The sequence below is a fragment of the Dipodomys ordii genome, unplaced genomic scaffold, assembly GCF_000151885.1.
Source record: "Dipodomys ordii isolate 6190 unplaced genomic scaffold, Dord_2.0 Scaffold2, whole genome shotgun sequence".
NCBI classification, from domain to species: domain Eukaryota; kingdom Metazoa; phylum Chordata; class Mammalia; order Rodentia; family Heteromyidae; genus Dipodomys; species Dipodomys ordii.
The window spans coordinates 28,707,142-28,718,254 of record NW_012267218.1 but is presented as its reverse complement, the minus strand read 5'-3'; the positions used below and the strand labels follow the sequence as shown (position 1 = coordinate 28,718,254).

Genomic DNA, 11,113 nt, shown 5'->3' with positions numbered 1-11,113 from the left:
TGCTTATGTGGTGCTGAGGAATTGAACCCAGGGCCTCATGCATGCAAGGCAAGCACTCTACCACTGAGCCACCTTCCCAGCCCAGATTTTTTTTTTTTGTAATTTGGTAGTACACATTTGTCTAGCAAGTGTGAGGTCTTGGGTTCAAGTCCCAATGCTAAAAAATAAACTGAGACTTTTATAGCTGTTTTCTCTTCCACTGTCTTTGGCTTATTGTCATATTCTTTTTCTTATATACTTGCACTTCCTTCTCTCCTTTAGTCATCTGCATTTCTCTGATTTGGGGGCTTTTATGATGATCTTTCATAGCACAAAAGATAAAGAATTCTAGCTGCAGGTACACTTTTGAGAATAGGAAAAGGTTTTCTGTTTTGCTTCCAACATGCCTTTTTTGTGATACATTGATTAATCTTAATGTTCCAGATGATTGTTGGCCTTTATAGGTTTATGTTCCACATTACTGCTTCTTAAATTTTTACAATCTCTCAGAAATTTTGCTTTGGATTGAATTTGGGTTCAAGAGAAAAATTCAAAATTGTGCAATCTGAAATCATGATGAATCCATGTTGGTATTAATCCACATCTTTAATGAATGAATATTCAGATGTATGGTGTCATATCATATCATACCATGTCACTCCAACATTTCCCACCTACACCCCCCCCCCAAAAAAAAAGACATACCAAATCTAGATACTAGTTTGGGAACTAGGGAATCTAACATTTAATTCCCTGATTCAGATCCTCATCCTAAATATAGGTGGGAAAACATGCAAAGCTGTCAGATATATTGCTAGTGCTTAATGCATTACAACGAGGAGATATTTTGCAGGGAGATAATCTACAAAGTAAATAATATGAACTTTTGAGCCAGAAGACTTAGACATAGATCTTAATTCTGGCACTTAAGCAGCTATGTGGCTTCAGGCAGATTACCTCTCTGTGCTTCTGGTTCCTCACACCTGTAATCCTAGCCATTTGAGGGGCTGAGATTGGGAGGAGGCAGAGGACAGACTGGGCAGAGACATTTGCAAAACCACCTTCTCAATGGAGAGGTGGATGTGGCAGTACATTCATCTTACTAGGACAAGAAGCTTAACAGGCAGATCATGATCAGGTGAACACACAAGTAGGAAACAAGACACTAACTCCAAAACAAAAAGCAAACCCCAGCAAATAACCAGCTGGAGGTGTAACTCAGCACCATGAACCACCACTTAGGAAACAGAAGGCCCAGAGTAAAACCCAGTGAGACACAGACACAGACACAGACACACACACACACACACACACACACACACACACAAAATGTTATGCAGCCTGGCGCCGGTAAGGCCCAGAGTAAAACCCAGTGACACACACACAAAATGTTATGCAGCCTGGCGCCGGTGGCTCATGCCTGTAATCCTAGCTACTCAGGAGGCGTTGGAGGATCGCGATTCAAAGCCAGCCAGGGCAGGAAAGTCTGTGAAACTCTTATCTCCAATAAACCACCAGAAAACTGGAAGTGGCGCTATAGCTCATGTGGCAGAGCGCTTGGCTTGAGGTAAAGAGCTGAGGGACAGCGCTCAGGCTCAAGCCCCACGACCGACAAATATATATATATTATGCAGTGCTTAGAAAATAAGGTTTTTTGGGGGAGGGGGGTCCGGTCATGGGGCCTGAACTCTGGGTCTGGGCGCTGTCCCTCAGCTCTTCAGCTCAAGGCTAGCACTCTACCACTTGAGCCACAGCACCACTTCCGGCTTTTTTTTTCCTTTTTGGCTTATGTGATGCTGAGGAATCAAACCTAGGGCCTCATAGCATGCAAGGCAAGCGCTCTACCACTGAGCCACCTTCCCAGCCCAGAAAATAAGAAATATGAGGCTGGGAAGGTGGCTTAGTGGTAGAGCGCTTGCCTAGCATGCATGAAGCTCTGGTTCAATTCCTCAGTATCTCATAAACAGAAAAAGCTGGAAGTGGTATAGCTCAAGTGGTAGAGTGCTAGCTTGAGTAAATGAAGCTCAGGGACAGCCCAAGCCCTGAGTTCAAGCTCCAGGACTGGCCAAAAATAAAAATAAAAAATAAAGGTTAATTGAGTATAGGCAGAAGTTAGAAAACAAGATGACTGAAGGTTATATTTATTTTTTGGTAATATATTCAAATTGCCATAATGACTAATTTTATCAATCCCAACAGATTTGAGTCCATTATGTGTAGAAACAAAAGTATGTAAACCTCTGTATTTTTAATATTCTTGTAAAATATCCTCAGTAAATGCTTCTGAATGTTAAAAAAATAAAAAAATAAAGGTTAAGAAAAAGTGCCTTGTAAATAATCAGTAAATATTAGATATTTCTTTAAATATGCTTTAGGTCCTCTGTATTTTAAAAAAAAATGAGCCAGGTGCTGGTGGCTCTCACCTGTAATTCTAGTTACTCAGGAGGCTGAGATCTGTGAGTCACGGTTCAAAGCCAGCCTGGGCAGGGAAGTCCATGAGACTCTTATCTCCAGTTAATTTTCCAGAAAACTGGAAGTGGCACTGTGGCTCAAGTGGTGGAGTGACTGACTTGAGCTGAAGAGCTGAGAAACAACAATAATACCCAGGCCCACCCAGAGTTCAAGTCGAGCGAACGACAAAGAAGGGAAAAAGAAAAAGACTTGAGAATTTCTGTATTTTTCTTCTAAAGTAACAATACTTATTTTTCTTTAAATCTTGTTGCTTATTCTGGTACATTACTTGTTTCCCTTTATAGTGATTGTTAGGTTTATATGAATAAGTTAGAGTTTTACTGTCCAAAATCTAGTTTGTGCAAAACAGTATCCATGATAGGGGTAATTTAGATGATCCTGCCAGTCATGTGACATTTTGAATTGTACTGTGACAATATGAGTATGGCATCTACTTTGTCACAAGTTCCTATTGTGATCCAGGCCAGTAGGAGTTGGAATACAACTTATTTTGTCATCATTTGTTTCCAGGCTGCCACCTAAAAGATTTTGGAGATTTGAATTTTACTCCAGTCCCCAAAGACGATCTCTACAACAACCTCATAGTGAATCCACGTTCTGTGGGCCTTGCCAACCAGGAACTGGCTGAGGTGGTTAGTAGAGCAGTATCAAGTGGCTATAACTGTGTCACTGTGGGAGGAGACCACAGGTAAGCTAGAAGCCATGAATTACATATTCCTTTGGGTTGACCTCAGTCTCCTCACTTACAGAATTTTTAATGCATGCTGCACATATCAGTGTTTTAATGTCTAAGATCATGAGCTGCTAGAGGTACTATGTGGACTGCTTTAATACACTGTCTGGTAAGAAGATGTGCATTCAACACAGCAAGCGCAGAGGGAGCTGACGCAATGGTTTTAGTCACTTTGTTAAGTGCTATCTCCTGGAAAGTTCTTGGGAGACTGTCTTTAAGACTTTCATTTAGCTGTTTTGGAGAATTAAGATTCATCAAGCCGGGCGCTGGTGGCTCACACCTGTAATCGTAGCTACTCAGGAGGCTGAGATCTGAGGATCGCGTTTCAAAGCCAGCCAGGGCAGGAAAGTCCCTGAGACTCTTATCTCCACTCAGAAAACCGGAAGTGGTGCTGTGGCTCAAGTGGTAGAGCACTAACCTTGAGCTGAAGAGCTGAGGGACAGCGGTCAGGCCCAGAGTTCAAACCCCACAACCGACAAAAATAAAAATAAAAAAGATTCATCAAAAGACTGAATCTAGGTATTTTTTGTTAGCATTCTGATAATAGAATACCCTTGGCATTCTGCCTTCCACAATATGAATCCTAGGTGACTCATACAGCCAGTCCTTTGATCCTTTGTTTTAGAATGGATCAGCATGTATTTTATTGAGAACTGATGGTATCACAGCAATGTGGTGATAGGACAGGTGGTGGTTAAAAGCAGAACTCAAGAACAAGGAAAGCAAAAACAGAGAAACACCGAGCAATCTGTTTTTTGTTTTTTTTTGGGTCCGGTCGTGGGGCCTTCAGCTCAAGGCTAGCGCTCTACCACTTGAGCCACAACACCACTTCCGGCTTTTTTCTTTTTTCTTATGTGGTGCTGAGGAATGGAACCCAGGGCCTTAGGCATGCAAGGCAAGCACTCTACCACTGAGCCACCTTCCCAGCCCACACCGAGCAATCTGAATGCCATGGCAATGTATGTTAGATTACATCACAAATCTGTTTTATTTTGATTTAATTGGTGAGATCATTAGTTAGGGATACACCATTATTTTAATGTCTAAAAATCTTGACATAGTGAATTTTAGTGTATGTGTGTGTGTGTGAGAGAGAGAGAGAGAGAAGAGGGGGAAAAGGGTGGGAGGGAGGGCAAAAGATATGCTGGAGATATAACTCAGGACCCCATGCATGCTAAGCAAGTGCTCTACCACTGAGCCTACACCCTTAGTCCTACTTCCTAATTTTATCCTTATTAAGCCCTTGGGCCCTAGTGGTTCATACCTATAATCCCAGCTACTCAGGAGGCTGAGACCTATAAGGTTGTCGTTGGCTAGGAAGGTCCAGCTGACTCTAAAACGGAGGCATGGGTCAAGTAGTAAAATGCCAGCATGAGCAAGAAAGCTGAGCAAAAGTTCAAGCCCTAACAGCAGCATACAAAGTTCATGGAAGCTGTATGTGGTTGTTATATGCTTATATTCCCATCTACTTTGAGAGGGTAGAGTAGAAGGAATACTCAAAGAACATGAGACCAACTTAGGCAACATTGCAAGACCCTACGTAAAAAAATAAAATCTGATTCTTTGGACATTAGAAGTAAATCTCCCTTATGAATATCTATCATGGTGCACTAACATGTGGGAGTTTGTAATGGTGCTATTAAGCACCATTTTTGTGAGTTGCTACACATAGATCAATCATTTAACTGGATTTATTCATTGAATCAATATTTGAGGTCCTTTTCTTGACCAGGACTAATGGATCAAATAAACATGGATTTGGTGAGCAGCAATTAGCATCCATATGTCACGCTGCAGACAGCCAGTCATCAGCACTGCATCTTTAGTGTTCTGTATTTCTCCTTGTCTAATCTACTCAAGGTTAATCTGTGGTAACTCAAACCAAGGGACTCTCTCAGCCTAACCCAGCTTCAATCCAGGCCCCAACTTTGCCCTAAGGACAGAGTATAAGAGCTATATTGGCTGAAGTTATTGTTACTGGTAGTTTGCCAGAGGACCTTGAAGATTACTTATTGTATTTGTCCTTTGCAGCCTGGCAATTGGTACCATTAGTGGCCACGCCCGACACTGCCCCGATCTGTGTGTCATTTGGGTTGATGCCCATGCTGACATAAACACACCTCTCACTACTGCTTCAGGAAATCTTCATGGGCAGCCAGTTTCATTTCTCCTCCGAGAACTACAGGACAAGGTTAGTGGGCCAAGACAAGAAAAGTGACAACTTGCTGGGTTGTCTTGGAGTTTTGAGCAAAGGATGGGTAGAATGTGGCTTATCGCTATTTCTTTGTTCATTCATCACTATTATGGGCCAGTCATTCTAGAGGTGTAAAGATGCCTAGGACAAGGTTGACTCTCAGGGCTATTGTAAGAAAAGTGGTGGTAATGAGCAGTCACTGATAGATACTCCCACAGCCTGAAGACTTACTGGTTAGACTTCTAGGCCACATTTCTCAGGTATACTGTTCTAGAAGGTGACACCAAAATAACATGTGGGTAATATTTTCCTGAACTGTTTCAAAGACATGGAAGTCCATTTTAGGCAAACTAGAATTTGTGTATTCTTCCCCTCAGTGAGAAACCAAGTTGAATGAAGTCAGATTATTCAGTAAAGATATAGGAGGCCAGGAGACAATGGCTCATGCCTTGTAATCCTAGCTACTCAGGAGGTTGAGATCTGAGAATTGCGGTTCAAAGCCAGCCCAGGCAAGAAAGTCTGTGAAACTTTTATTCCAATTAACCACTAGAAAACCAGAAGTAGCACTATGGCTCAAGTGGTAGAGTGCTTACCTTGAGCTGAAGAGCTCAGGGAAAGCTCCCAGGCCCAGAGTTCAAGCCCCACAACCGACAAAAAGATGATTTAGGAAAGATTGTTCACTAGGCAGAATTTGTTTGACTGTTTGCAACTGAGTTATACCATTTTTAAGAACCAATCTGCAGGCACTACATTGAAAACGAACCTTACAACTTCGGGGTGGAGGAGGGAGGAGTTGGGGAGGTAGGGTAAGAAGGGATGGTAGGGGAAAAACAAAGGAAGGGGTAACAATGCTCGGTAGGAAATATACTCATTACCTTACTAATGTAACTGTAACTCCTCTGTACAGTATCATTACAATAATAATAATAAAAAGAACCAATCTGTAAATAGCTCTATAATGTACTAAGAGGTAGAAAAGGAACAATCGACATATTTCTGCTATTTAAGTTAATGAGAAACATGCTATCTTTTTTTTTTGGTCTGGTCGTGGGGCCTGAACTCTGGGCATGGGCGCTGTCCCTCAGCTCTTCAGCTCAAGGCTAACGCTCTACCACTTGAGCTACAGCGCCACTTCCAGCTTTTTTCTTTTTGCTTATGTGGTGCTGAGGAATCGAACCCAGGGCCTCAGGCATGCAAGGCAAGCGCTCTACCACTGAGCCACCTTCCCAGCCCCGAAACATGTTATCTTAAGAGTTTTCATTCTTCCTGAGAAAACTATACTGATTTGCAGTTGCCTTTTGGAAATTTCCACTTGTGTTAGTTTTCTTTACTAATTCAAGTGTGTCTTGTTTTTACTTTAAACATACACTGTTGGAAGTGGCACTGTGGCTCAAGTGGTAGAGAGCTTGCCTTGAGCTGAAGAGCTGAGGGACAGCACCCAGGCTCAGAGATAAAGCCCCACAACCAACAAAAAAAGAAAAAAAAATCATTGTTGTCTTTAAACATTCACTGTCAATAGAAAAAAGCAACTGCATATCCTTGGGACTGCACTGTGTCGAATTCTTTTTTTTTTTTTTTTACCAGTTGTGGGGCCTGAACTCTGGGCCTGGGCACTGTCCCTCAGCTCTTCTGCTCAAGGCTAGCGCTCTACCATTGAGCCACAGTACCACTTCCAGCTTTTTCTGCTATGTGGTGCTGAGGAATCGAACCCAGGGTCTCATGCATGCAAGGCAAGCACTCTACCACTGAGCCACCTTCCCAGCCCCTGTGTCGAATTCTTGACTAACCTGTTCTTAACTTTCATCACAGGTACCACAACTCCCAGGATTTTCTTGGATCAAACCCTGTATCTCTTCCCCAAATATTGTGTACATTGGCCTAAGAGATGTGGACCCTCCTGAACAGTAAGTTGACACATTAGGTTTAAGCCTGTCCTAGCTACTCATGTTCCTATTTAATGTTTGACATAATCTGTTGGAGCTACCCTCCCATATTATAGTTAAAACTATTTTTTAAACTAAAAATTCCTTTCTTTGTATCTCATTAGTTTTATTTTAAAGAACTACGATATCCAGTATTTTTCCATGAGAGACATTGATCGACTTGGCATTCAAAAGGTCATGGAACAGACATTTGATCTGCTGATTGGCAAGTAAGTAACTGCAATGCAAGTCTACCTCTGGGGGTGGTAGAAGAACAGAACAAACTTCCAATGAGCACTACATCTGACTGTCTCTGGAGTGTAGTTACTTTTAAAATAAAAGCAAATCACTTACATATAAAAGTTGCAAATAATTCAGAAAGACATAACATGAAATAGATACTAGGTTCATCCTCTGGGATTGAGAAGAGGTTTCCTTTAAGTCAGTGTCATAATTCTGTAGCTCATGATTTTCTCTTTACCTCCATTTTCATAGTTACTGTTTGCAATGAGAAGCATTGATCATTCCAATGGTCTCATATGGAGCAAATCGTGGTAGGGTAGTAGGAAGATCAAATGCTAGCTTACAGAGTATTTTCCCTAAGTCTTTACTTCTGAGTGGTTAATGTCAGATGTACTATCTGGTAGTATCTTATTCCCTAAAATGTTAAGACATTTAGTAGGAATTAGGGGTGTTGTTCAAGTAGTAGGGCATTTTCCTAGCAAGCACAAGTCCCTGAGTTCAGACTCCAGTACCAAAAAAAAAAAAAAAAAAGTTGGCTATCTAACATAAATTATGTTATAGTTTCAGCCATTACACATGCACTAAAATTGGAACTGTAAGACAAGTTTGCAGATGGAAAATCAGAATCATGTCCAGATAATAATCAGCTATTATGTTATGTATTAACATATGTAATATATAATACAGAAGCTGTAACCCAGATCAAGTGTATAAGAGCCCAACTTTACATGGAAATGAAGACTTCCCTTGACCTGTTTATTAGTGGAAGAGGCTCTAATGCCTAGCATAAGCCAGAAATATGCATTGGAATACAGAAAGGCAATAATATGAACTAGGTATAAGAAGCTAATATGCTAATTTCAATAACTTCTAAGAACAGCAAGCTTAGAAATATTGTTTTAGTTGTATTAGTATAAGCTCCAAGCTGGATGCTGGTGGCTCATACCTGTGGTTCAAAGCCAGACAGAGGAGAAAAGTCCGTTAGACTCCCATCTCCAAATAATCACCAGAAAACAGAAATAGTGCTGTAGCTCAAAGTGGTAGAGTACTAGCCTTGAGCAAAAAAGCTCAGGGACAGCGCCTGGGCCCTGAGTTCAAGCCCCACTACTGACAAAAACAAAAACGAAACAAAAAAAAAACAATATAAATACCAGGACCAAGAATACAAAATCAAGGTGGTGTAATCATAAGAATGGCATAACCAAAGATGCATTCTCTTGTCCTCTTTCTTTCCAGAAGACAAAGGCCAATCCATTTAAGTTTTGATATCGATGCATTTGACCCTACACTGGCTCCAGCCACAGGAACCCCTGTTGTAGGAGGACTAACTTACAGAGAAGGCATGTATATCAGTGAAGAAATACATAATACAGGTATGTAGCACCACCAGGTCTGCAGCCTGTTAACTATATACATAAATATGCTAAGTAACGCTAAATAAAAAGCTGTGTCTTAGATATTTAATACAAGAACCAACTGCCATCATGTCTGTAATCTAAGCTACTTAGGAAGGTAGAGATCGAAAGGACTGGTTTGAGACCTCCATCTCAACTATTAATCTAAGTATGGTAGTATGTGCCTGTGGAGGCTGTAGACAGGAGAAATCACGGTCCATCCATGCTGGCCCAGTGCAAAAACATGAGACCTTACCTGAAAAATAACTAAGAAGGACTAAGTAGGTTGGGGGATTCAAGTGGTAGAGTACCTGCTAAGCAAATGCTAGGTTCTGAGCTCAAACCAAAGTATGCAAAAATAAAATAAAATAGACAAGCTGATGCAGTCCCTCACATTTGAGCTATCTAAAGGCAGCTTTAAGATGAAAAAGCAAGGCCAAGTAACTACTTTTCACTCTAATAATAACAGCTAGTTCCCTGGGAATTTGGAGTTAAAGCTTCTCTCTTTAAAGATCCTGTAAGTTGGACAATATCTTGGTCCTTTTATCTAGCCTGAACTCTGGGCCTGGGCTCTGTCCCTCAACTCTACAGCTCAAGGCTAGTGCTCTACCACATGAGCCACAGCACCACTTCCAGCTTTATCTGCTTATGTGGTGCTGAGGAATTGAACCCAGGGCTTCATGCATGTGAGGTAGGCAGTCTACCACTAAGCCATCTTCCCAGCCCTCTATCATGTCTTATACTAGACCCTCTCTCAAGAAAGGGAAGAAAGTGGTTAACTGTCCCCTAAAACTCAGACTTGTTTCTAAGCAATTGCTAAAAGCTTCTGATTTTAAGGCTACTTTCTGACCTTCCATTCCGAAGTTTAAACAACTACCACATGATAATTGCTTCAGTAACCATTTCAAGAAACTAGGTATAGGTAGAAATATACAGACTCAAGATTCAAAGGTAGCCGGTGCTGGTGGCTCACACCTGTAATACTAGCTACTCAGGAGGCTGAGATATGAGGATCACAGTTCAAAGCCAGCCAGGGCAGGAATGTCCATGAAACTCTTATCTCCAATAACACCCCCCCATCCCCCCTCCCCCTGCCCGCCAGAAAACCAGAAGTGGCACTGTAGAGTGCTAGCCTTGAGCTGAAGAGCTGAGAGACAGCACTCAGGCCCAGAGTTAAGCCCCAAGACCACCCCCTCCCACCCTCACCCCCCCAAAAAAAAAGATTCAAAGATGTAGGACTATATAGAACCCTTGAGTAGTTGGACAGAAATGGGCACTGAACCTTGGGAGCCTGCTAAAATCTTAGACAAATACTTTCTGACAGAAGCAAGATAGTCATTCTCAAACCCACAACCTTATACATTGTTAGTGGTCTTTGGGTTAGTGGACAGGGAACTTAGGAGTTCAGTTATTTTTCTCCAATGATACCAGTCTAAGGAGGAGTTAACAGCTTCAGCACTTAGAAATGGCAGTGTTTGTTCATTTCTTAGCTTTTCCTTCCTTTGCTACAATTGTTAATCTGCTGGGGACGAAACATCTCCAGGGCTATGTCATTAGCAGTTTAGTTTATATTCTGAGACAGGGTCTCTTGTTAACTTTGCTTGGGCTAGTCTCAAACCACAATCCTCTTTCCTCTACTTCCTGGGCAGATGGAATTACAGACATGCAGTACCACATCCAAATTTGAGTATTCAAGTTGATTATCATGACACTGTCAACTAGATCCATCAGTACAGTTTGCTTACACTAACTTGTAGGTTGGCAGTAGTCTGGAAACATATATGTATATATAATCTTGAACTATATATTACATGTATGACATGTATAATATTACATGTATCTTATGTATGTAAACCTTATTACTAATTTTGGGACTGCTAAAAGAACATATTTATCCAGTGGGAACTAAAGACACAATTCACCAGAGACATAGGTCAATGTTCCAGAAATGATGGAAATACTAAGATAACATCCCTGGTCACTAAAGTTTTGTATGGTGTAGTCAACTATGCATTGCTAAGAATATAAAACACATATAATGTTTTGAGCATATTGTGGATGTAATCTAATAGCCACTCTAAATATTCTCAGATACTTATATTCTTGAATACTAGTTTTTCAGAAGGTAACTAGAGTCCAAATAAATGTAAACACCACAAGTTGGGTGCTAGTGGTT

General features: G+C 41.2%; 1 protein-coding gene across 1 annotated transcript in view; it reads left to right on the top strand.

The window, feature by feature from the left end:
* Arg2 (arginase 2) overlaps positions 1–11,113 on the top strand; it is a 29,051-nt gene that overhangs the window by 16,446 nt on the left and 1,492 nt on the right. The window contains exons 3-7 of the mRNA XM_013016856.1: positions 2,962–3,139; positions 5,216–5,375; positions 7,188–7,282; positions 7,426–7,530; positions 8,780–8,916. Coding sequence (XP_012872310.1) covers positions 2,962–3,139; positions 5,216–5,375; positions 7,188–7,282; positions 7,426–7,530; positions 8,780–8,916 — 675 coding nt within the window. The remainder of the gene's footprint in view (positions 1–2,961; positions 3,140–5,215; positions 5,376–7,187; positions 7,283–7,425; positions 7,531–8,779; positions 8,917–11,113) is intronic.